We start from the raw sequence: 26,822 nt of genomic DNA, 5'->3' as shown, positions 1-26,822 counted from the left end.
ACTGAGCTGGTGGCTAGTCAACAATAACTCAAAAAGCTACTCATTACAACCAACAGAAGATAATACATGGAGCCTTGAAGCAGATGAGCTACAGCACCAGAACACCACACCAGATGTTATAAGTTTGGCAATATAAGATTGGAAAGATGGCGCCTAGTATGAGGAATCATAGTTCCTGCTGCATTATTCAGATGGTACGGTCAGAATTTGATTTTAAAAATATAAGCAAAGATCCATCCTGCCTTGGACTTGTATTCCAGGCTGCTGGTGTTGTAATGTGGTGGGGTATATTTTCTTGGTTCACTTTGGGCTCCTTAATACCAAATGAGCATTGTTTAAACACTGTAGCCTACCTGTGTATTTCTGCTGATGATGTCCATATCCTTATGACCAGTGTATCCACCTTCTGATGACTGCTTCCATGTCACAAAGCTCAAATCATTTTCTTGAACGTGACAATTACTGTACTCAAATGGCCTCTTCCAAAACCTTGCTGAATCTGTACAATTGCAAATTAAACTAGTTCTGAAGAGAACAGGGGGTCCAGCCCAATACTATTAGGTTTTACCTAATAAAGTGACCAGTGAGTGTATTAAGTATATTCACCCCTGTCCTTGTGTTTTTTTTTCTTTTTGTTTTCCATTGTGATACAACTGTAGTTTACATCAGCTTTGCACATCTTGCAACCTACCTGAGTTTTGCCCTGACAACATTTGCATTTTTGACTCTGTTTTCTGTCACTCCTGTGGAGTAGCACGGTTCTTTTTAAAAATCTCTGTCGTCATATTTGGGATCTGAAGTCATTTCTCATGAGGTAAAGTGACTTTTCCCCCCTCAATATAGCAGTGTTTTTGCTGGTTTCATTTTTACCCACCAACGTCTGCTGCAGAAACCCCCCAGCAAAATCCCCCCAGCAGCATTGATGCCTTCAGCATGTGTCATGAGGGATAACTGTGTGCTGAGGCTAGTGTAAAAAGTTTGCACCGAGTTTGTAGATCATTCTGGTTCTGTAAGACCACTAACCCCCAGCTCAGCACCTAGTGAACCTTGTACCTCTTTACACGTGTCACACGCCTTTCAGTGTCTTTTGCCACCAATGCCCTCTCTGTGAACATTCTCTGTTATTAAAGGCAACCTTCAGCAGATAAGTTATTATCTGTAGGAATATGCCTTACTTTCTGTACTTTGAGGGACATGGAGTCCTTTGAGAGTTGTCTGATACATTTACTGTGATAGGAAGGAAAGCACAGGTGGAATTTGTATTTCCAATCCTGGCGTGGTCTATTCTGAGTTATGACAGTGTGAGTCAGCGTGTTCGTTAAAAGGGCACTAAAACAGAAGTTGACCATCATTCATGTTATTATTTGTGTGTCTGCTTTTCTTGTTATGAGTGATAGACCTTTAGTGACATGTGAACACTTAGAAATACCAAATTTGCTAATAAACAATCTTGGACTTTCCAGTGTAATTAAATTCAAGCAGCTGTCACACCTTATTGACATACAGGTGGTGTCAAGGTTCATTTGCAATCAGGTATGCAGCTAGTGAGAGCAAGCCAGGTTTTGCTTGGGGGCATTATATAAAGGGCCTAAATGCTGTGCTTGTTTAACCAGTCAGGACTCTATAATTAAGTAATGGTCTGGCATTAATACCACATTAATAAAGTATTATTAAAGTACCACAGTGTAAATGAGCTATGTAGCAGGGAAACGGTACTACTCAGCTAAAGATGTCCCCTGTGAGTGTTATATTGCTCATGTATATTATCAGATATTCCTATTGTTTTTAACTTGAAGCAGGATCTCTCTCAGATCTCTCTCAGATGGTTAAAACGGAGCTCATTTGCTCATCTGATAACTATTTTCATACTTGTATGTTCCACTGCCTGACGTAAACATTTAAAGAGGAGAAACGTGTCGCAATTAACATAACGGGAGGGGGAGATTCCCGCTCCTGTACACGGTGGGGATGGGATATCCCCTAGTTTCCCAATAGCGGCCAAATTCTCGCGAGATAAATTTATCGCTACGTGAGCGCGCACTGGCTGACGTAGGAGCGAAGAGACGTACGCGTACACGTTTCCGCGCGCCCAGCAAAGCGGGGACAGGGCGAAAAATCCAGCGAAAGCCAGACTGAGCTTCCTGACCCCAAAGAGCTTCGTAGGGGAAGTTATCTTCAGACGGCCCTCCCGGCGTGCACGGAGAAGTGGGATTTTACCTGCGCAACTGCACCGAAATTTGCACGACAAGGCGGCTGGAGTTTTTTGTTTTGGGTTTTCTTTGCTTTGTTCGGGGTCGGCTCCGTGTAGAGTTTTATTGCAGAGCAGCATCACTACCGCACGTCGTGCCGCACAGGGAGGAGAAGAGAGGGCAGAAGTTTCCGCTGGCTTGTTTTGTCACTGCGGGGCTGGTGAATCCGCAGGAATGTCGCAGAAGGAGAGACCCACGTTTTACCGACAGGAGCTCAACAAAACCGTGTGGGAAGTCCCGGAGCGCTACCAGAACTTATCTCCTGTCGGTTCCGGTGCTTACGGATCCGTGTGGTAAGTTGTTGTTGCACAGCAGAAGCGAGCGAGAGAGCTAGTGCACACACACAGCGCGATTGCACAACGACCAAACGACTTCCCACCAACCACAGTGGCCCGGGAGAGCTATCTGTCGCCGGGCTGCTTAACCAGCCTGCGCAGGGTGTCCGTGGAAGACACGGGGATATAACTTGTGTCCTTTGTTTACGTCCTAATACTCGGGCCGCGGTAGCTCAGCCGTGCACACTCCACACAGTAGCTCGCATTTTTTCGGCGGGTGGGGATTGTTTGTGATTTGTGCACGTTTTTTTCTGACTTTGTTGCTTTACTCTCTCGTGTCGCCTGAACAGCCTGGTGTAACTTGTAGCGTACGGTAAGCACAGTGATGGCCCCAGGGCGAAGTTTAACTGCTGCTTTGAAAAAAACAAATATTTTATCAACAGAAGGCTACATGTGCGACATGTCTATGCTTGCATCATCTGGTTTAAAGAAAAGGAAAAAAGGTGGTGGTGGGGGGTTCTTCCTTATCAGATCACATCTGTAACAATTACACAGTTTAAGGGTTAACCAGGACGTCACGAAGCACGCGTTTTCCACTTGAAATAATTGCCGTGTTGCTGTATGTGCTGCCTGGCACTTTACACATCCGCACATTGCATATATTATGCATTTCTAGTTGGGTGCAGCCTGCAGAGTACCAGAACGTCACGTGGTTTTCGGAAAGTAGGCCCCCCTCATGCACAGTGAGCGCTTTCTACAGGAGCCCATCCGACGACGTCGATGACTCTAGAATGATGTCATCCTTTCGCCCGCTGTGGTACACGCATGACTCACGGTCCCGAGGTTAGGTAGTGGCATCAGCCCTGACGCCTTCTAGTCAGTACAAAGTCATGGACAGCAGCGGGTCGTAATTACAACTTTACAACTCATTTTGGCCGCACTTTCATCTCTTCAGCTGTTGACTGTAAAGGTTGTTTTTTTTGTGCAGTTTTTAGTGGTGGATGGTGGATGACCTCATTTTGTCCTTAAGACAATAACTGGGTTTGGAAGCACCAGTGACAAAGCCAAATGCAAGGCATATGTTCATAGATGACCATTGAATGAGGCTTATTCTTGTTACGAATTTAAAATGCACCACTTCCAAGGCAAAATGTGAGCACTGCCATAAGCAGCTAGTTTTTGAAAATTCCTGTGGGGTTTTTTTTTTTTTGTGCTTTTTTTCTGTAAGGAGCTGTCAGCTTTTCTTGTGGAAAACCTTTTGCGTAATGCAACTTCCCAAAAACAAAAAAGAATAAAAAAATCTGCAACTAGAGTGGTCCAGAGAGCAGTGTGCCTCTAAAGCCCTTCAGATGGTATCTGGAAAAATATAAATAACCTCATAGCTCCTCCACCAACATGTCACGGCTGTTGGTTAGCTGGGCACATGCTCCCAGGCACTCAGCGGGCCAAGTCTTTGTTGTCTCCACCATAATGTTGCTTGAGTTCTCCACTCAGTAAAACAGCCACAGGCATTAACTGTGTGGATTTTTCATTTGAATTGCCTGATCAACTTTGCACTCGCATACACCAAAGATAATAACACTACTGATATCTACTTATATCTTGGCTGTACTATTTTTTGAATGACAGACTTGAATGGATAGCCAGGGCTGGTGTGGAGTAATAGCTGCTGGCTGGGATTTCAATGTGTCCTTGCACTTTTATTTGTAGGCTTCCCAGCTAAGGGTGTGTGTAGGTACTTTAACACAGGGCAGAAATATTCTTAGCCATAGATAAAAAGAAAAGACAGCCCAGTAAAGAGCACGCTGCTCAGTATCACAAAGCTTTTTAATTTTTTTACATATGTATGTTGTAATGTCAGTGTTGTGCAAAGACATACTCTCAGATCCGCAGATTCCCGTTTTCATGGGCACTCTTTCAAAGCATGCTGAGATTAACACTCGTTATTGACAGGCCTAAACTGTTTTTGGCAAATTTGCAACCTAAAGTTTACTCGGCACAGCTCCAGCTGATAATGCAGGGTAAACTCTGGCTCTGCTTACACACATTTCTTATTCATGAAGTTGAAATTCGACCTAAATGATTCTGTTTATATTTATTAAGCTGCAAGTTACAGCTTCAGAACTTCTTTACCTGGAATGATGGCTTTATGTGCTCCTGTTTTTTTTGTTTTGTTTGTTTGTATGTTTTTTTTTTTTACATTGTCAGACAGCATTTAGTGTTTCATATTTTGCTGATGAAGAAAGAATTGCACAAGGCTCCTTGGGTTGTCACGTCAGAGAAAAGTGCAATGATTTTTCAGCTTGTGCCCAAAAGCAGCAATTTTGTGACTTTGGTTTTAGCAGCTGGTCATGTGAGGTCTATGACCAAATGCATCAGTGATGTCAGAAAAGTAAACCCCCTCATTTTGGTATAAAGTTATGGATTAGAGTTTGAATCCCTAAAACACAAATACGACTTTTTGCAGTTTTTGTTTTTTTTCCCTCCGACAGCTTTAGCAAGCAAAATCATGGTCTGAATGTCCTGTTGTGCCAAATCTCTGTAGGTAACACTTGCTAGTCAATTTCTTTAGATTTTAAAAACATACTTAAGTTTTCCAACTTCTAAAATTACTTTGATTTGTGAGTGTGACTAGGTGATAGAGTAGACATAGGTGAGTCGACCTCATCTGTAGGTCTGTTAACTGAGCAGGTTTGTGTTAATAATGCCATTGATAAATCAATTAAACGATGATGATTGCTATTATTAGCTGGAATATGGCTCTAATGAGATTATTTCAAAGATCAAGTAAACACGATAAGCATGGTGTAACGTCACCAGATCATTAAGTCACCCCACTTTCCATATTTATTATATCATTTAATGTCTAACATTGATGTTTGAGTGGCCCAGAGGAAATTAAGCCTTATCGCAAGCACTGCTGTGCCTTATGTCATTGTGTGCGCATATTAAAACACTTCCTGCACCACAATGCACTCATCATGAACTGATGATTCGTCCCCAGCTACAGGAAAGCTTGATGATGACGATGATGATTGGGAGTGTGGCGTTGACTGCGTTGCTGCTCTGAAATTCAGAATCAATCATCAGAACTCACTCTGCTTCTCACCTATTGTTTTACTGGCTTTTCAGGACACGGTGTCCTGCATGACTCTGTCGTCTTACGGTTGCTTCCTTCCGTGACTGTGTACTGAGGATTATGATGCATTGTTGTTCCTAACAAACATACAGGTTAGATGAGGTTCTTTTTTGTTTTGCAGAAAGAGGTGTTACTACCATTTCTCGTTTGACCTGCGCTAAGGTGAAGTATGTGGCTCAAAGTGTTAATGCAACACAGAGAGTAAAAATTGTAATGTGTTCTGTTGCTATAATTCTGAGTTTAATCCGTGTCAATTATTTCACCAATAATGAACAGATCATACGTTATGGCTCGTTACTTAAAATGATACTGCGTGTGGTAAGATTTGGCAGTGCCGATCACGTTGATGGCGTACACGAACCCCGTCATGCTCTGATATGAAATCCAATGTATACATGTTTGTGCTCAGATAAAGAGTGCACAAATGCAGCGTTCCAGCTTTCTCGATGCACGTGCACGTCTTACGATTATAAGACAGTTACTACAGACATCTCGACGACTCATCTACAGCACATATTTGCCTGTTTGCTCACTCTGGCCTTCTGTTAGTCAGCGTGCTGCTTCTCTACTTCCCTGTGAAGCTGTTGCTCCTTTTTTAGTCTACGCTTTATGGCCATTTCTTATGGCAGTTCCATTTACTGCTGACTAATTGGATAGTGTATGCTTAGACCCATCTTGTTTGCCCTACAAATTAGCAGCAGTTTGAGTGCGTGTGCCTTTGTTTTGCCATTTAGGATTGGTACACTGTTTACTGACTATGGGTTTTCCCTCACTGCTGACACATTAAAGTTGTTCTGCAAGCCTCTGACATGGAGCACATTGGGTGTGGGAGATTATCTCAGCTTTACTGGAAAAAACACAGTGCTTATCTTAATGTTCTTATTATGGATGTGTTGCACTCTGGGTCATAGCTTTGTCACTCACACAGAATCAGTTTTAACACTTCTCCTGTGCGTGGCGTTGCACTCTCAGCCATAGGTGTGTGCAGTTAATTTTAAAAGGTCGACAGTTTGAGCAAAGCATTTCAAGAGAAACTGACTCCCATATCCTTTTAAACTGAAAGGCAACAGAAAAACTGGCCCGCTAGTCTAGTTCTGGTGGTTTCCTTGTGTCACTCCATGCAGTTCCTGCTTTTTGTTTTAGTTGGTCTGCGGTGTAAAAATAACAACAAGAACAACAACGAACACACATATGGGAGCACAGATTTAAAGATGTTGCAATCATCTATGCACGATGTACCGTATCTGACTGACCTGGAAGGAATGTGGTTAATTGTAAGTAGGTTGCCTTCCCTCACAGATAAAGGAAATACAGCAATGTCAAGCTTCTCTTTCACATTGTCTGTCTAATAATCTTAAGAGTCAACCAGTGCTCAACTATTTGTTATTGTAAATAAGTAAAACACGTTCATTTCACTCATCTTTTTCGTGTCTATGCTTTTTGGCGTCTACATTAACCATTACCAGAATTGAAGAAAAATAAAGATCTGTGACATCTCCATCACATTTACCAGGCAGTTGCTAATTTTGAGTTTGCTCGAGTTAAATGAGATATCCAGCACATTGAACCGTTTTGAATTAATCAGCTGTTGAATGTTGACAGTTGTGTAGACAAAAGAGGAAATTGAGGCCCCACACTTAATTATAAGACCTTTTTCTTTTGTGTTTTTTTTGTGTGTGTTTTGTTCCTGTTACATAAAATGATCTGTTTTGCTGTCTTCCTGTGATAAAAATACTACTAATAATGTTTTGACAGATTGGGCCTTCAAAAAGACGTCAGCCGTGCTTTTCTTGAATGGTGGGAAAAAAGAACCAATTCTCCAAATAGAGCTGCAATAACAGACTTTCAGTGGTCAGTCACAAGTGGTTGTGGACATCTTGTGCAAAGTCAGACAGTCAGCTGGGTTACATTAATGTTAGAACACTCTGTAGCATGTAAACAACAGTTTACAGCAGCTCTATAATAGATGAATGTTTTACTCTATCTGGAGACTGCTGATCATCAACCAGCATGTTGTGCAGTTAATTGTTTTTCAGTAATTAGCTGCTGTATTTTCACACTCCTGTGTCATTGCCCACCATGCTGCTGATATTTGAGAACAGGTTCAATCATGTTCCCTATTCAACTTTAGACTGTAGAGTGTAATAAGAACTGAAACCAAGCGCTCGGTGTTATGTAAGTATTTGCTTTGTTTACTGCGTTAGACACCTACGCAGTCTAATGAAGAATCTCATTGTCAGTTTGAGAAATGTTTGGGTTTTTTATGTGACAGCTGTTGGTAGCGATGCATTTTCTTTTTTCTGTTAAGAGCCCACCCGTTTCACACGTTACCTTTCTTTCAGCTCGGCGTTTGATGTGAAGACGAACCTGAAGGTAGCAGTGAAGAAGTTGTCCAGACCTTTCCAGTCCATCATCCATGCAAAGAGGACCTACAGAGAGCTGCGACTGCTCAAACACATGAAGCATGAAAATGTAAGTCACCTACAACTGGGGAAACATCACCTCCACCTCTCAGCAAGCGGCAGTGATTGCTCGCCTCTTTTTCAGTATTTACACAACATTTATTGTGCATTTAACGTCTAAAGGAATTGTGGCATGCAAGTGGACATGGAAAAGCACACGAGGTTTACAAAAGGATCAGTCGCTTTCGTGACTTCTGACCATATCTTTGAGTTGGTGGATGTAACAAGCCTGATGGATTGATCAGGCTGGATTGATGGCGCTTGAGGGGTTAACTTGCTGAAAAATGACGATGAAAGAGTTGAAAAAACATGTAGCTCGTGCAGGAATTCAAAAAAGGAAAGCATGTAAAGACACATCTATAACATAGTGATAAGGTGATAAGTCTATGTGGTAGGATATTTCTGCTAGCGTCTGCATTGTTTTGACTTTGAGCCACCTACAAAGAAAGGATAGGTACTCTCAGTTTAACATCACAGCATCTGCATGTCAACTACCTGGAACTGACTAAAAAACAAGAGTTTAACTGTCATGTTTAAACCCCAGTGTTAGTCCTTCTGGTATTTTCGTGTGTCAGCATGAGCAGGCACGGGTACACTGTCCTCAGGCAATAACTGTGTATGCTAACAGGACATCACAACGGAGGTTTTCCCCTGCTAGCGTCTAACGCCTATTGCTTGATGTTGCTTGGTGAGGTATGAGTCACCAAACGGGTTTACATCTGCAGCCCCATCACCTACTGTGGTGTCTTTTTTTTAAATCTTATTTTGTAGCTGCAACTTTAAAAAGAAATCTTGCTAAGTATCTCAACTTTTTTGCCTTTGGTGTGAGTTTCCCGCCTATAATCACTGCTTTGGTGTGTGTGTGTGTGTGTAGATACTGCACATGCAGACACTTGCCCGCATACAAAACGCAAACATTGTTCCTGGTTTCTGTGCTGTTGCTTCATCCGGGGTTACGCTTTTGACCAGAGAGACAGGATCTTTATGTGTTTTGAAATGTGAGCAATTATTTCTCAAGCTGGCGTGCAGATGAAGGCTTTTTGAGTCCTGTGTGGAAACAAATCCACCTGGTGAATGTTGTATATGAGTTTAAATATTTCTAGAAAAGAGGGAAGTGTGCAGTGTGAGAAGAGGTAGAAATATTTAGATTGCCACAATATATGCAAGTGGACTTTATGAGATATCATCTGCCAGCAGCACCTGTGAAGTGAAAATTTTCAGAAGGCACGCTCACAGAGGGAAAAAAAAGAAACTTTAGCTGTAAGAAGCATGGAAAGTCTTAAAGGGGAAAACCCCCTAACAACAGTACAACAAACCTCACAGTTAAATGAAAGCCCATCTTGTAAAGTTACGGTTTAATGTAATATTAGCTGTATTCTGCACTGTTTAGTTAGCTTTAAGAACTCATTGCAGGCGCTCACAGAATTCATGCAATAAGTGTTGCGCAACTCTAGAAGCTATCACAACACACGTAGGGTAGTCTTTCTAATAAATGACAGCTATGAAGTCATTAAATGGAAGATCTGATTTGGGATTGTTGCTACTCAGAGTGTGCCTGTTTGCTCTGATTAGAAGCTGCTGTGCAGAAGTTATTCAAATCTTATGGAAATGTGAGAAAGAAGCGCACCTTTTAGCTTGCCTTACATGTATTTAGATGAAAGGCCACCTGGAAGAAATGTACACAAGAACATGCCAGATCACCGTAAAAAAAAATCCAGGTCTCCTTATGTTGTGAAAAAAGTTTAATATGAAACGTCATCGCCCATGCCAGAACTTGCTGTGGTTCAGTCCGAGCGCACTTGGCTCAGCATTCACACATTACTGTATTTTTTTAAAATTCTTTCTTAGATCCTGTTTTTTGCACAAGCCCTGATTTCACTTCTGTTACAACTCGAGCAGTTTTGGAATTAGTGTTGCGCTGTGCGCTGGCACTGTGGGGAAAAACACACCAGTGCATTTGAAAAACAGGTTTTACGTGGAATACGGATTATGGAGGATTATACAGAGTCTGTGCCTGTATTGCTGTGTTGAAGGCAAGACGGTAACGTCGCGTAGAAATGTCATTCTGATAAAGAATCTCACTTATCTCGGCGTGAACATGCTGCTGCCAGGTTTTTTGTTGTACTAACAGGAAGAAGAAAAAAAACATCAAGTTGCGGTGGTTTTCTGTTCATAAATCCTCTGTGCTTTAATACATATCTGTGGCTTACATAGGGAGGGATTCTGTGTTTTGCTCATGCTGTTGCCAGGAGACTCCCCGAGTTTTGAGTTTGGAAAGCCTGAGTGGACCAATCGGCTGTTTGTTGTGGCCGTGGCCCACCAATCAGCTGCAGATTTAGGTCTTGTGTGGGTGGGCCGCTCCAGTATTTTTACAATACCTATCTACCTCAGTTCCCCTGACTCCAGGGGGTGGGGGTAGCACTCAGGGCTACTCTCTGCCAGTATGTCTGCATGCATGTGTATATGCATGCCTGAAGTGTGTGTACAATACACGTACTGCTGAAAGACACATAAATAAGAAGACTTTCTGTTTTTTCTTTCTTTAGTTTATTTTGATGCAACGTGAAGCTGCAGATATTCAACTGTAGTGATTGTATGCATCCATATTTAGTCACTTTCACACATTACGTTGTTTTTTTTTCATACAATCACAAACTTATTGTGCAAGAGACTGTGGAAAGGGGATAAGGACCCTGCAAATACAGTGTATTCTAGGTTAAAGACTCCAGAACACACCCCATCTCTAAAAGCTTTTGTATTGCTAGAGGAAAAAAAGGAATAATGCATCCAGCATTTATAAGCCATTATAAATAACTTTGCATTGTTGGAACCAGCATAACCGGTTGCATGCAACTTTAACTACCTGAAAGGTGCCTGTGCTGTCAGCTTGGTGGATTATCCTAAATAATGCATCAACCAAATAATGTTCACTACTTCCTTTGAAGAGACGAGGTAACTTAAGCACAGCACCTAGTGCTAACACTAAATTGAACATAAATCAGCAACAAATTCTTTGCTTATTATTGTTGTTTTTTTGTTTTTTAATTATTATTATTGCTATACTGTGCAATATGCATTGTTTCCTATTAGGGTTTGGAATTGATAAGAATTTAGCGATTTGATTTCTTATCGATTCTCAATGGTTTCACTTTGAGACCATCTCTAAGCAGCATATCAAAGACATTACATTCATGCAAATGAATTACATGGATCTTAGAGGTATTTCCCCTCTTTGTTCTGATCGGTGTTGCGTCATTCGTCAAAAAAAGTAAAGTAAAAAAAAGCTTTTACACATATCACACAGAAGACTTTTATTAAAAGTAATGCAGTACGTTAATTACACCCAGGAGAAAGACATTCGTTATACTACTCATTACGTTACTTTCATTTTACTCTGTAAAATGAACTGAAACACACTGATACATAATTATAATTTAACAGTATAAACCTGCAGGCTAGCTATTCTAATGAGGACACGTGATCTTTCCCTTTAGTATTTAGTAGGGGTGCAACGATATTCGTATCGATATTGAACCGTTCGATACAGTGCTTTCGGTTCGGTACGCATATGTATCCAACAATACAACATTTGTAATTTATTTTATCAACTTTCCTTCTGACGATGCTGTCTGTGTTGAGCGCTCAGTGAATCTGCGTTCGACTACTCCGCCTAGGCTCGACAGTGCAGCCTAGGCGGAGTAGTCTAACGCAGATCCACTGAGCGCTCAACACAGACAGCATCATCAGAAGGAAGAGCGCAGGGCAAGCTAGCGAGACAGAAGTTAAGCTCTCCTTACAACATGGACCTCCCGCACCCTCATTCAGATCTGGCGTTTGGAATTATTTTGGTTTTCATGTGACGTATGACCCTGAAGGTAAGCGAGTCATGGACTAAAGTAAAACAGTATGTTGGATGTGCCATGCAATGCTCAATTACATGGGTGGGAGCTAGTGTGTTAGCGCAGTTAGCTCGTTAACGTGTTGGCCGTCCAGCCCCATGCACGGAGCGATCGGCGGTAGCTCGTTAACGGAGATTTGCCATGTTGTGGCGTTAAGGTCATTTCAACGAGATTAACCTGAAAGCACTAGTGGGAACACAACGAATATGACTGCACATTTACGCCGACATCATCCTAGTGCAAAGACAAGTGGAAGCAGAAAAAAAACAACAAGCATGCTACTAACTTTAGCCGAGTCATTTAGACAGCTGTTAGCACATGATTCTCCTTACATGTTTAATATGCTGCTGAGAATATAGCCCAGAAGAAGCGGATAGTATAGCTTTTATTTTGGAAAGAGCCATTTCTCTGTAATAAACTCTCTTTTTCCAAAGATGAGTGATTCCTCAATCAGATACAGGGCTCGCAATATCGCTAGCCCGACGTCCCGGGGCTAGCGATCTTTTCAGTCGGGCTACCAAAATCTATCTCTGCCCTGCCAGTCGGGCTATTGTAGGAAGGAAAAATATATGTCAATGCTTTTGCATTCTTTCAGAAATGTAGCTGGGTAATTATGTCATTGGCATCGGTGAGCCACTGTCAATATGTGACATATTGAAATCGCGTTTGAATTTGCGCTTGTTTTTTTGCTTTCACTTTGCAATGACAGCACTGATCTGTGAGTGATGATAATTTGTGCACCAATTCCTCTGACATAGTCTTATTAATTGTTAGCTTACTATGCAAACATGACAAGTGAAATCTCCCGCAGCAAGCTTAAACATGTGAGAGGTTGATCGCGCAGAGAATCGCTGAGCTTATGTGAGTGCGTGTGTAAAAGCAGCAGGATTTATATTTGACTACGATAACCTGGATGACTGAGAACCTTCACAGACAGATATATATTTTAGTTCTGCTGAGCCAAATAAGACAGGTCAGGGTGAAGAAGTGACAGCCAAAGAAAAGCTTACCACAAAACTGAGAAGTTATGACAAATCAGACTATAAGGCAAAAAGAAAGTGCAGCTTTATGGTTTCATGGACAAAATAATTTCTGTGGCTGCAATATGACGAGCTAAATAACCAGGGCTGCACATAAGTGGTGCGCATTCGCTGTCAAAATAAAAAACACGCACAAGGGTTAGGGTTAAATTTAAAAACTGTACTTTTGAGTTAAAATATATATTTATAATTTTAATAAATGACAAATTAAAAAGGCATGAACATTTTTTTTGTATCGAAAAAATATCGAACCGTGACACCAAAGTATCGAACCGAACCGAACCGTGAATTTTGTGTATCGTTGCACCCCTAGTATTTAGGTATGAACACAAAGATGAAAACCAGCACAAAGAGACTGTTTGTGTTTCTACTTTAGAAACACAAACAGGTAGAAAAGGAAGCTGCTGTCTGGCTGCTCATTGGTTTGTTACCTGTTGATTTCAGCATCGGCTTCACCGCAAGTGACGGCTCACTTTATCACGGTGCTGGCCGGGTGTCAACATTTACTCAGCTTTAAAATCACTCTGGGTTCTTGGCTAGCTTAGCGTTAGCATTATGTCTGTGTAGGTGCTTGCGAAGAGCCAAAGCTTTGTTAGCAGTATAATGCAGTTGTTTATGCCCTGGAGCAGTCTCCACTTTCCCAACGCGCTCTTATCCTTTTGTGCAATAAAAATAAAAGTAATGTCCATGTCCAAACTGTAGACAACGCCACAATTTTCCTCCACACAAATCAGCTGATCATAGTGAGAGTGCAAGAACCGATATGCAGGCAGACACACAATTCCAAGGATCTTGACTACTTGGAACCGGTTCTCTACAAGAACCGTTCTCAATTTCCATCCCTATTTGCAATCCACATTGCACTGGACCCCTATGGCCCCTCCAGTAGTCTGTGGCCTTATGTGGCCTATTTACGGAGAGCACAGCCAAGGCCCTGTGCCAGGCCCTACCTCCTCTTGGCCAGTCTCCTGGCTGGGACCCCAGTTACCGTGATCAGCTGGGATAACATGATCTGTTATTTTGTTTTTTTGTCAGGCAAAATGGCGTTGACAGCCTAGGTGCTGAGATCACTACAGTGCTTAAACCTCTCTTATAATAAGATGGTGATTCAGGGTGGGGTGTTTGCTTATTTAACTAAATTAAACTTCACCCACCAACCAGTTGCTAACTGTCTCTAACCTCTGACCTCTCGGTTTTTCCTTCAGGTGATCGGCCTTTTAGATGTTTTCTCACCAGCGACAAGCTTAGAGGAATTTAACGATGTGTAAGTCACTCTTTCTTTCTTTTTTGCTCTCTGCTTTTCTCCTTCTCACTCGTTCAGTTTGTTTATTTTCTTGCTTACTGTCTCAGCGTCTATAAGCTTCACTTTTTACACAATGAAAGCGTTCGTGCCAGCAGATAATCGCAAGATTACCTCGATAGCCAAAACTAGTTAGAGATGCACGAGGATTCTTAACATCATGAGAGAGCAGCATGTGGCGAGTGGTACCAAGGTGAATGTAGGGTGAACACGTGCTCCTAAGGAACATCACAGCTAGTCTCCATGGTAACAGCCATCTGGCAGTGTATGTGTGCAGAATAGTCAATCAGCGTCCTTGAATTCTCTGCATGGTGTAACGTCATCAGCATGTTGCACATTTGTGGAAATGTGAGATGAACCTCAACGCGATCTCATACACGAGGTGAAGTTTAGCCAAAGACGTGGTGCTTATCTTTTCACGTGACCATTAACGAACACCTCGTTCTTTGACAACGACCTTGGACTAGTGCTGTGTGATTAAAGAGGTCATATATATACTACAATCACTGCTGGCCTCCTTCAAGTGGTTTACTTTCTGTTTAAATATTTTGCTGTTGAGAAAAAAAAGTGTTGTTTTTTTTCTGTTGTGTTGTTTTTCTGTTATCATCACTTTAATCTTGCCAACTTTTAAGTTGCCACATTTAGAAATAATTCTTACAGAAAATGATGAATGATTTTTTTATCAAAAACACCGTTAGCTGCACTTTACACAGACCTGCTAATCTGCAAAAATTAAATCTTTAAAGTTTAAACTAAATAAAGCTGCAGGAGAAATCAAAGAGAGACTTTCCTGAATTATAAGATTACATCTGATTGGCTGTTTGATTTGCAGGTACTTGGTGACACACCTAATGGGTGCAGACCTCAACAACATCGTGAAGTGTCAGAAGCTCACGGATGACCACGTCCAGTTCCTCATATACCAGATCCTCAGAGGCTTAAAGGTCAGCGAGGCCCTCATTTTCAACTCAAAACTGGCTGCTCCTAAAAGTTGACTTGCATTCAATCTGTGCAAAAGCGGTGCCTTGTGGAACCAGGCAAAGCTAGCTCACTAGACCACAGATGCATCTGCATTGTTCTGCGTTTAGACCAGCTGAATTCTAGTTGGCAACGACGTTTCTGTGCCACTCTTGTGACTATTTTTTGTTTTTGTTTTGTTTTTTTAAATTTTCTGCAAACAGTGGCAACTGAAAGTGAATGGATAAAATTCAACAGTTCCTCTTTTGCAGATTGTTGCAATGCAGGAAAGAGCAAATGCTGCTCAGTTGAGTCTTAACACAGACTGTAAAAAGTTAACTGGATACAGCTACAGCTAGTAGTATTTGTAATGTGAGCAAACCATGTATGATTACAGCCTATTACACACTTGATTTTGTTGTTCCATGAAAGTGTTATCTTTGTCAATCACCTGTTTACGCCACTTGTTGAGAGCAAGCAGATATGTCAGAGTTGCTGTGATTGTGTTTCTTGTAGTTACATTTCAGAGGAGAGAACGGTTTTGAAACTTTGGCTTATATTTGTGGATCTAGACAAAGCATATGATAGGGTGCTAAGAGAGGAACTGTGGTACTGCATGAGGAAGTCATGATGGTGCACAACATGTATGAGGACAGTGGTGAGGTGTGCAGTACGAGTGACAGAAGTGTTCAAGATGGGGATCAGGGATCTGCTTCGTGTTTGCAGTGGTGATGGGTAGAATGGCAGATGAGGTGTGCAGCAGGGGTGTCCGCTGACTGTGATGTTTGCAGATGATAGTGTAGTCTGTAGTAAACATGGAGAGGTGGAGGTATGCTCTGGAGAAGAGGCATGAAACTCAGTAGAAATAAGACAGGATACATGTGTGTGTCAGTGAGGGAGAGACAGGTGTAATAGTGAAGATGTGTAGAGGCAGTAGAGTTAGTGAAGGTGGACAGATTCAAAAACCTGGGGCCAACAATCTAATGCAACAGACAGTGCACAAGAGAGGAGAAGAAGAGAGTGCAGGCAGGGTGGAGTGGGCGGAGACGTGTGTCATGGGTCATCTGTGACAGAAGGATAGCAGCAAGAGTGAAAGGGATGGTAAGACCTGCTGTACAGTTTTTAGACGGTTGCACTGACGAAAAGACGAGAGGCCGAGCTGAAGATGTTACAATTTTAACTGAGAGTGACCAGGATGGAGATAATGACCATATCACAAGGACAGTTTCAAGTTGAGCAGTTCGGAGACAAAGCTAGACAGGCAAGGCTAAGATGGTCTGAGCATTTGCAGAGGAGGTAAAGTGGATACACTGGGCGAAGAATGCTGAATATGGACCTCAGAGAAAATTTATGGACAGAAGAGGAGGCTGAGGCAGATGATTGGCTACGAAGGAAGATGTTAGTGGTATTTCTGAATGATTACTATTTAAAGAAATGTACACTAGTTATGTTGATGTTCTGCTCGTTTTATCGCTTGGGAGTTCAGCTGGTGTACATTTAAAATACCATAAGCTAATACACACTAATGTAAGTGAGGTGTTTTTTGTGACTGCATGCTTTCCATATGGATGGATGCATTAGCATTTAAATATTTTTATGTTCTTTCCCCCCTACAGTACATCCACTCTGCAGATATCATCCACAGAGTAAGTGATGGCCTCACTGAATGTGTCAGTGTCTGCAAAGAAAAACAGTCCAGTGCTGGTTAAACTGAACAGAACCATTAATGGCACTTTAGCTTTTCTGGATGGTGTTTTATTAAATCTATACACTAGAGCTTGAAGTAATCAGATTAACACGACAATAAAATAAAAATTTGGTTTGGAATGTTTTACGTTTCTGATTGTGGATTAAAAATATAATTGAAGGAATGAGTGCAAAAACAAAAAACATACACAAATGTTTGCAATATGATGACATGTGTAGCAATACCAGCAGGATGTCTCCCTGTTGTTTCTAAATTCTCATCTGGACTCTTTTTTTTCCCCCTCTCTCCTCAGGATTTGAAGCCCAGTAATCTGGCTGTGAATGAAGACTGTGAGCTTAAGGTGAGGAGACTGATTGTTTCAGATCCAAGCTTCACCATATGCGATATAACTTGCTGTCGAGCTAAAGGTGCTCAGTCATGTCTCATTTGGTTGTCTTTATGTCGCCTATGCATTGTTGCATCACTCAGATCCTGGACTTTGGTTTGGCACGGCACACGGATGATGAAATGACAGGATACGTAGCCACACGGTGGTACCGCGCCCCGGAGATCATGCTCAACTGGATGCACTACAACATGACCGGTACGCACACTGACATTCAATCATGTTTTGAGTGCAGTTTCATAAAAGTGTGTTGAAATAGCTTTTTGGACATCTGTTACAAGTCAAGAGTCATGCGTTTACAATGATGTGGGGGGTTATGTGTGCAGTGATCATACAAGGATACTAAGTTTTTTCTTCTCTATAAATAAGGAGACAACTTTAGAGAAACTAGGACAGCTTTTCAAGCTTTTCAATTTTCTTGTTTATTCAACATGATGTTTAGAGGCCTTTTCATCAGCCTAAATCATCCACAACAGACGTTTGCCTTGTTGAGTGCCATTTAGTTCTGCTTCACACTTTCTTTACAAAGCATTAAGTGGTGTTGGTGTAAATGGGCAAATAAACGAATGTGGACTTAAACTGTGCAAGCTGTTTAGCTGTGCTTTTGAGCTGTGCCTTCCCCAGCAGCTTTGAAACGTTTGGTTTGTGAAAAAAAAAATTGAATTTGTTGAAATTCTCTTCCTATTTAACAGTGAGAGTTATTGAATTAAACGTTGCCCATGTAACACAACGTAATGCAGCGCAGTTCGTTCACAGTTTGACAAATTGTCAGGATGCTGTCACAAAACTGCAGTCTCAGCTCTCATCAGGAAGCAGCGTTTAAATCTGAAAAGAACAAGGCAGACTTCATTGAATTCACCGCAAGTAGTGAAGATTACAGGATGATACCATTACATCGTTGCATTTGCATATGCATGTGCAGCATGCACGTACAGCTGTGTTGTTCTGCATTATGCTGAAAAGCTTGGATTTGTGTCATATCTAAAGGATTTGTTGAGATGCATGTTTGAAATGATTTCTTTTTATTTAATAGTGGATATCTGGTCGGTGGGCTGCATCATGGCTGAACTACTTACAGGACGGACACTCTTCCCTGGCACAGACCGTATCCTTCCACCTCTGCTGCTAAAATAAATGTCAGATTGTAGCCAGCCTGCAGGTCTGTGTTAGATTAGGAGGAGGTACTGGTTGAGTTCAATCTGCTTATATGCACACGGTTTACAAATATGTATTAGACTAGTTATATAAGAATTGTTGTCCAGTGCACTCACTGCCAGGCTCTCACAGAATCTATTGCTGCAGCACTGTTGCAAGCACAGACAAAAGCACCATTTTACCTAGTTGGGCTGACTTAAAAGCATTGCTGAGTATTGAATTCAGTGAGCTACATGCCAGAATAGCCAGGAAAGTGTGCGTGTGTGTGCATGATATGCACACACACACTCTCATATGGAGTTAATAGTGCCCTGTGGTCTATGACTCAGTGCTGCCCACTTTTATCTCCACTGCTTTTCCACGATACTTTTTACACTACCTTCCTGTTTCCCTCCCACAAAACCCTTACACACAGCAGAGCTGTCATGTGATTTGATATAAAAACATACCGGAAAACCCTGTAAATTAGCGCGCGCGCACACACACACACACACACACACACACACACACACACACACACACACACACACACCTTTAAATATAGAAGGTAGCATACGCCACCAAGTTGGTGGTTTTGTTAAAGATCAAAATCTGTTTCATAACGTGTTCATAATTCCTGCTCTAACTAATCAATCAGCCGATCTACACCTTCTTCGCTGCATGCCTTGCAGGGGTATGTGTGCTTGAATGTGTCGAAACTGCTTTGTGATGTAGTGGAGCTACCAACCCACAGTGCTTGTTTGAATATACAGCAAGCAGTCTTTCTGGTCTGTCTCCTTTTACTTGTCTGAATGGAAGCTGATCTCTGCACATGAGTAGAATGGGAGGGATTGTGGATACAATGCATCTCATTAGCCTTTGTACAGTGTAAGTACAGGTGCACTCCCATAGCACCGGGATTAAAAATGTTAAATAGTAGACATACTACAACTGTATGTGGTTCATATTTTGGGTACTAGGTAGTAGTGTGTCAACAGTAGCATGAGCAAATCACTTCAAACTGCTCGTTAGATGTGATTTAGAGAATTCTTGTCATGCTTTCTGGTGACATTTTTGCAGAGTGGAGACGCAGTAGTTAGTTCATTTATTTTTGTTGATGGATCAAATGATTATCTGAAACTTTGTGGACAATTATTTTATAGTTTCAGCTTGTCTGCACTAAGAATTATAAACACTATTCCAGATTCTCAATTTTTTGTAGATTCAATAGTCTGTGATGGTTTTATCACTGTTCATAAGATTTACACGGTGAGTTATAATCACTAGTTGCACACCTAATTTTATGCATATTCATCTATCCATTTTCTACCGCCTGTCTGGGTTCGGGTCATGAGGTCAGCAGTCTGAGCGGAGATACCGGAACTACCCTTACCGCAGCCATTTCTTGCAGCTCATCTGGGGGGGGGATACGAAGTCACAGGGTATGCCTAGGAAGGATTCAGGAGGCATCAGATGTGCAAATCACCAAACTGCCTCCTTTCGATGTGAAGGAGCAGCGTCTCTACTCCGAGCCTCTTAAATGGCCCCGCTCCTCACCCTGTCTCTAAGGGCGAGCCAGCCACCCTTTGGTTAATCAATAAAACAACAGTTTATCTTTTATTATGAGCCTTCTCTTCACAACAGGTCGATGCATCCGTATCACTAGAGACACTGCCCCAGTCCGTATGTCAATCTCACCCTCCAGTCTTCCCTCAATCGTGAGCAAGATCCCCAAGATACTTGAGCTCCTCCACCTAGAGTAGTATCTCATCCCTGACCCAGCAGACAGATGAGAAACAAAAACAAGGACTTCTTTAGACACTAACAAGAATTCAGGTAGAAAACAACAGGAATTACATTTATGAAAGAGCATGCCCAGAATAAAAGCAGCTTTTGAAAATGTCCATGTTCAACCTCCTTGAGTCTGAGGGATGAAAATTCCAGCCAGACTTTCTGTTTTGTTTGTGATGGGTGAAGTAGAAGTTTTGCTTTTCCTTTTCACCACAGCAGGCACAGAAACTACAGCACTGTAGCCTGTTAGCTCCACCAATGTCACCTCCAACTCTGATTGCTTCTGGTCTTTCATTTATAATTTGCTTTGATATTTTCTATTGCATCTACATTCAGTCATTTTTAAGTACTTTAATACTTCACACAGTCACAGTAAGTGATATAGTCATAGTCAATCATCTGTGAATATTTATGCATCAGTGTGACGTTGTATGATTTTTAGTTGGTGCTTGATATCTTTTATTTTGAATAAGTGGACCTTTATCAGTTACAGGCTACAGCATCGACAGTTGTACCTCTCACCCCTCTGTCCCCGTTACGTCCTCCATCCTTTCTGTTTTCCTTCATGTGAGTGTGGTAGATATTGATCAGTTGAAGCTTATAATGATGCTCGTCGGAACGCCAGGGCCTGAGCTCTTGATGAAAATCTCTTCAGAGTCTGTGAGTGCCATCCCATCCAGTTTTGTTTTATTTATTTGTTTTTTCCTTTTCTTTTGCATTGCCCATCCTCCCTGTTGCCTTTGTGTTGCCCTGGCTCTTTATTTTACGACCTGGTGTCAATGCTACTACCTCTTAACTGCACCTGTTTTGCTCTTAACACTCTGCTTTTATCCCATTTGAGCACAGTGCTTTGATTTCTGCTTCTTTCCAGCATGTACTATGACTTTTTTCAGAGCCACGCTGATAACTTTTATGTGACAGTAAAAACGTTAGTGCCAAACTGGACCACAGTGTTCGTGATTATCTGAATATAGGTTGCAGACAATGAAGGTTTTCTTTATATTAAAGTTTAGAAACTGTCTTCCTTTCTTTCACATCCTCCTCATCCTCACCCCGTGTGTGTTCCCACCCCAGTCCCTATCCTTTCTATACATCCACCTTCCTAACTACACCTGCTCTTTGATGTGCTGACCTCCATGTTATGATACCCCTTGACTCAGAAGGTTTAGATATAAACCAGCTGCAGCAGATAATGCGCCTGACAGGGACGCCCCCAGCCTCCCTAATAAGCAGGATGCCCAGCCACGAGGTGAGACAAGTTCCCTTCGTCTTCCCACATGCCCCGTCTCTTCCCCACAGCCGGAATCAGGGCCATGCTGCAGTCATCCATCAGCTGATAGCTACATTACTGTTTAGAGATAAATGCAGCTAGACTTGATGTTTAAAATATATCCTACCAGTTCCTTTCTGCATACTGTCCTCTGCTCTCACGCCACACATTCCCTTTTTCCTCTTTGACTTGTCATGCTTTTCACAGCAAGGCTTATGAGAGTGCTCTGCCAGTGCAGCCAGCGTGTTCTGATCATCTATCCTATTTGACTATGAAAATAATACCACAGTGTTTATGTAATGCATGTGATTTGGGTGTTAGTTAAAATGCTTGGAACATGGCTTAATGGGAGGATGTACAGTTTGTCTTGCAACAGGCAAATTCAGTTTAGTATTGTAGTTCTATTGAAATATTGCACGTTTTTTGCAGTTTAAAAGCTGCCTTATTACTTGGAAATCTTCTGCAGTTTGCTTTTACAGTACACTTCTTTGTTTCTGTTTTCTCACAGGCGAGGAACTATATCAACTCACTTCCCCAGATGCCAAAGAGAAACTTTGCTGACGTGTTTATTGGTGCCAACCCTCTTGGTAAGTTCCTCTTTCAGAATGACACCATTGGGTTAGGCTGCTATTGGCTCACTGGCTCCCTCTAGTGGTGGTAGTTATAATAATGGGGGAGCGGTTTCATCTGTTTTGGCAAGATTTTTTTTTTTTATCACAGTGGGGTTTTTTTTAGCTTTAGCTAGTGCAAAAGGAAAAACAATTAGCACTGGCATGAAATAACAGTGTCTCATTTGCTTTGCTTTACATGAAGCATTTGTGCTTGCATGTGTAGTTACTGCACAAAGACCAGCTCCACGCCAGGAAAAACCCTGATTGCTATGCATGTTAAATCAATCAAGTTAAAAAAAACCCCACACAGAATGGATACAGGTGACAGCCGAGTTGGATTAGTGAAGGGTGCTTTCTCATGTGCATCTCGTACCACATCAGGAAATTATTTCACGTAACCAATGTCAAGTTATGTAACGTGAACAAGCTACATTAACTTTTGTCACCTCGAGTCATAAAGAGCTCTTCAGCAGATAATCTAGGGGATGTCATTGTAGGATTATTCCGTCACTGACTTGATGCATTTTACAGCACACAGTATTTGTATAAATGCTTTAGATAAAATGCTTTTAGACTGGGGATGTTCCTGGTGACTGATTTTCTAGTCGACTAAACGAGGGAAAAAAATTAGACTAACCAACTACTCTTAAACTAAGAGACTCTGTTATCAAGTTTTGGAAACTGTTTAATGTGAAAAACTCTGCAAAGCTGCATTATGAATGACGCACGCAGATAAAAAATTCATGACAACCACTTAAAAAAAACAAAGTCCTCCAGCTTGTCCGGGGAAAAATTGATGCATTTCCAGGCCGTATTATCTCCACTGGGTCCCGGGTCTCCTCTGGGCCTCCTCTCGGTAGAACATGCCCAGTCGGAACCCTTTACCCAGGGGTCGACATCATGAATGACTGAACTCCTCACCCTATCAAAAGCCCATCCACCCATCAGGGAAAACTTATTTCCCCCGTTTGTATGCATGATGTCACTTTTTCTCCTTTAAAAGAACTAACAGTAAAAGCGTTAACCCCCAAAATCGGGCCCAGATTAATAGATTTATGGTGTTTCTCAGCAACCGTGCTCCATCTGGTGGAAGACGGCTGCATAACATTAGGACAAAAGACTTTATTGGCATTGGGTATCAATTAAAATGTAAAACAATTGGATTAAACGACCCGTACATCTGGTACCGACTAGTGACAATGACAACAATCAGTTGTCACTGTCACGCTCAGTTTCTTCAAAGTCTTCACTGCATACAGTCATGTGAAAAAGAAGGTTTTCACAAGACTTTGTGCAGTGCTGTGAAAAACTAAGCACACCGATGATTCAGTAGTTTATAGAAGCTCTCCTAAGGTCCCAGCACAGCATTTTAATGGAGCTGGGATCACTGGAATCAAAGTGTTTAGTATAGGCTGACCTTTTTTCTTACACAAACAGAAGCTGATGCCATTATTTGAAAGGCTGCCGATAGTTAATATGAGCATCGACTGCAGTCACAGTACATATATTGACAGAAAAGTTAGCATTCTGGACCTTTTTGCTCTGACCTGTAGTTTTTCTCATACTCACCTTTGTCTCCTTTCTTTCTTTTAGCGGTGGATTTGCTGGAGAAAATGTTGGTGCTTGATACAGACAAGCGGATCACAGCATCTGAGGCTCTGGCCCACCCTTACTTTGCCCAGTATCACGATCCAGATGACGAGCCTGAAGCAGAGCCTTACGACCAGAGCTTTGAAAGCCGTGAGCTGGAAATTGAGGAATGGAAAGGTGAGTTGTTAGAAACCAAATAGATTTTAAAGGTTATTTATTCTGTATGTTGGAAAGTAATTTCAATTATCTGTTCTCAGCCTTAACCTACGACGAGGTCATCAGCTTCGTGCCACCATCTTTCGACGAAGACGACATGGAATCTTGAGGAGGAAGCGGCTCTCTTCCACGATTTGTTTTCCAAGAAACACTCTCTAAAGACTATCGGTCTCATGTGACTATCCGCCACTTTCCTCATACACGCGCACAGCGATGACATTCAAGTGCCTGCCGTCATTCATATGTGGGGGGGACGTTGCTCTATCAGGGAAACGAAAACAAAAAACTTGACATCGTGTTCATACCGTCCCCTGCTCTGCTGTTTTGTTTTTCTTAACATGAATCCCACCGTGCTGAGGTAGACTTTAACTCTCCTTATGCATTAGTAATTTTTTTATCTCAGACATATATTCTTTATATTCTGTCCCTTATTCTACATACACAGCAAAAAATAAAAAAAAAAGAAAACATTACATGTCAGTATCTCCAGGCAAATTGTAATAACGGAACATGTATTATGTATTTTATTAAAAAAAAATATGGCTGAAAATAATGCTGTAGGACAACAATTCTGGAAAGTTTTAAACCATGCTGAGTGTGAAGTGTATCTTTTGGCACATTTTAAATTCTGTTATTTCTACGAGTACATAGAACTATGTAGATACTACAGAAACAGTATTTGTACATAAATCGTTCTGGGAAAAACGGCTACCACACGTGTAGTACTGAGGCTCGTCAGCCGCCCACATTGACAGTTTGTTCTAGAATGGCATATAAACCAATACTGTGTGTAATTTATTTAGAATATGTATAGGATACGCCAAAATATGTAAAATATTCAGCCCAGTATGGAAAATTCAAGGCTTCATATTTCTTAATGATTGAGTTTTACACATGGCAACCCCCCCTCCCAAGGAGAGCATTTCCCACGTGTTCATTTTCATCTATTACTTTAGTAAGCTTCTTCCGTCTTCTCGCACATGTGTTGTTTCACATGAATGTTTCAGCGAACAGCCACCAATCTTTGCAGTTTCACCACAGCATGTTAAAGCCAGAGTTTTTGGCTTACTAGTTTATTCAAATTTTAATGTTTTTCCATCACAACGTCAGCTGACAATGTAATTTAATCATATTGCATTTATGAAACAGTACTATTAATGTTTATGGAATGTTTGGAGCGCCAGTTTGCGCCGTATATTTATGATCTTTTCTTATATTGTTTGTATATTGATGTAAAAGAGAATATTATTTGTCAGAATTTAAGGTTGTTTGTATTATTTATGGAGAGCTTATTGTATTAGTATCCAAATGTGTCATCGATAATTTCATAGATCACTTGAGCCACAGTGGCTACAGCTTTCATATCAAGAGCCGACAATGTTATCAAGAGATCGTTTGGAATCAGTTTGATACATTCTGCTCAGTTTGCTAAATTACCGTTGCTGAGGTTGTGTTTACAGCGCGCCTTGATTCACGGCCCAACAAATTATCACAATTTTTAAAAAAAGAAACCCAAAACATATCCTTTAATGGTGGCATATTTGTCACCATTTATTGACTAACAAACCACTAAACTATTTCTTTAGTGTGAAGACTTTTATGACAAAATGCTTCCAATGTGAAGCGTTTGAAAAGTCAGACACGCAAGCTGTATCCACAGTTGCTCTGCCTTTGGCACCCAAACAATATCAGACATCAGTCATGTTTGATTTCAGCCGCTTGTTTTAAATGTAGTGATTTTTCTAATGTTTTATTTTACTCTTTGTGTGCTAAATCAAGATTTCATGTTATTCTGTGATTCTGTAATGATTGTTTTATAAGCAGCACCAGAAGCCTGTTAGAGTAATTTAGAGGAGGGGGGGGGGGGGGTGTCACATGTATGCAGGAAAGTGCATATGTTTACTCACTGGATGCTGAAGGGCAATGCCGAAGCCTCATATTTTATCATTTTTAAACAACTGCATTGATTTAGATAGGATATTTATTTTGTCCATATCCCGATGTCATTAGTAAATTTGGTTACACTTCGTCTGCCTGAAATATGTTTTTCTGGGTTTTTTTGTTTGTTTTTTTTGACCACATGTATCAAGATAGCAGGCCACGCCACCTGTAAATACCACCATTAGAAAATAAAGCCTACTATTTTTCAAAGCTGTAACAGAATTCATTCATTGGGTGAGCTTTTGCCTTGCCTTTTTAAGCATGTCACCATTGGATGGCAGCATAGCACAAGTAGAGCAGAGCTTGTCTGTCATCTGGTGTGTGACGGGTTGAAAGCCTGCTGGGCTTTTCAGAGAGACTCCAAGATTCCAGTGCACTTCAGACTCAGCAACACTCTCTCAGAAAAAATCTGCTTTATCTTAAAGATAAAACGCCTAAACACAAACAAAGCCACATAGATTAGGCTGTGCATGTGAGGAGTGATCTGACTTTTGCCCTCCAAACAGCCACTCCACAGATACACGGCACAACAATGACAGAGACGTTTTAACAGAACCAGGATCGGCTGCACATCTGCATTTAAGGTTAAAGGATGCCAGTGTTCACAGTTAGCTGTGCTTTGCTCATTTGACAACTCACACAATCGATAGTCCAAGACCCCTATGATGTAGATGCTGAAAGAAGTAGCAGGATGACTTCTGAAGTGCAGGGCTCTCCACTCCGATGCAGATGAATGCTGCAAAACTGATCACAGTTCTTCAGTTCAAAGGGATAATGAGCCGAAACAACTTGCAAAAGGAACCTAAGACCTTTTCAAGGCTGATTGTGATATTCTTCAATGGCCAAGTCAGTTAC

General features: G+C 41.4%; 1 protein-coding gene across 2 annotated transcripts; it reads left to right on the top strand.

The window, feature by feature from the left end:
* Window positions 1–2,085: 2,085 nt before the first annotated feature.
* Window positions 2,086–24,494, top strand: mapk14b (mitogen-activated protein kinase 14b). 2 transcript variants are annotated; one of them, XM_026168380.2, is made up of 12 exons: window positions 2,086–2,542; window positions 8,006–8,135; window positions 14,270–14,328; window positions 15,197–15,308; window positions 16,938–16,967; window positions 17,322–17,369; window positions 17,498–17,612; window positions 18,448–18,519; window positions 20,920–20,999; window positions 22,118–22,196; window positions 23,814–23,987; window positions 24,068–24,494. In XM_026168380.2, the coding sequence occupies exons 1-12, from the start codon at window positions 2,424–2,426 to the stop codon at window positions 24,133–24,135; spliced, it is 1,086 nt and encodes a 361-aa protein (XP_026024165.1). In that variant the 5' UTR covers window positions 2,086–2,423; the 3' UTR covers window positions 24,136–24,494. The 2 variants fall into 2 exon arrangements, with proteins under 2 accessions (XP_026024165.1, XP_026024164.1); XM_026168379.2 differs by lacking the exon at window positions 20,920–20,999 and adding an exon at window positions 21,509–21,588 and having other exon boundaries at window positions 2,106–2,542.
* The last annotated feature ends 2,328 nt before the right edge of the window (window positions 24,495–26,822 follow it).

The sequence above is a fragment of the Astatotilapia calliptera genome, chromosome 5 (genome assembly GCF_964374335.1).
Source record: "Astatotilapia calliptera chromosome 5, fAstCal68.1, whole genome shotgun sequence".
Lineage (NCBI taxonomy): Eukaryota > Metazoa > Chordata > Actinopteri > Cichliformes > Cichlidae > Astatotilapia > Astatotilapia calliptera.
Note: the sequence above shows the minus strand (reverse complement) of the source record. Positions and strands in the feature narration are given on the sequence as shown.

Coding starts and splice junctions, on each gene's coding strand:
- mapk14b (XM_026168380.2), top strand. CDS start 2,424: ATGTCGCAGAAGGAGAGACCCACGTTTTACCGACAGGAGCTCAACAAA. Junction 8,136..14,269: donor AACACATGAAGCATGAAAAT/GTAAGTCACCTA, acceptor TTTTTCCTTCAG/GTGATCGGCCTTTTAGATGT. Junction 14,329..15,196: donor TTAGAGGAATTTAACGATGT/GTAAGTCACTCT, acceptor TTTGATTTGCAG/GTACTTGGTGACACACCTAA.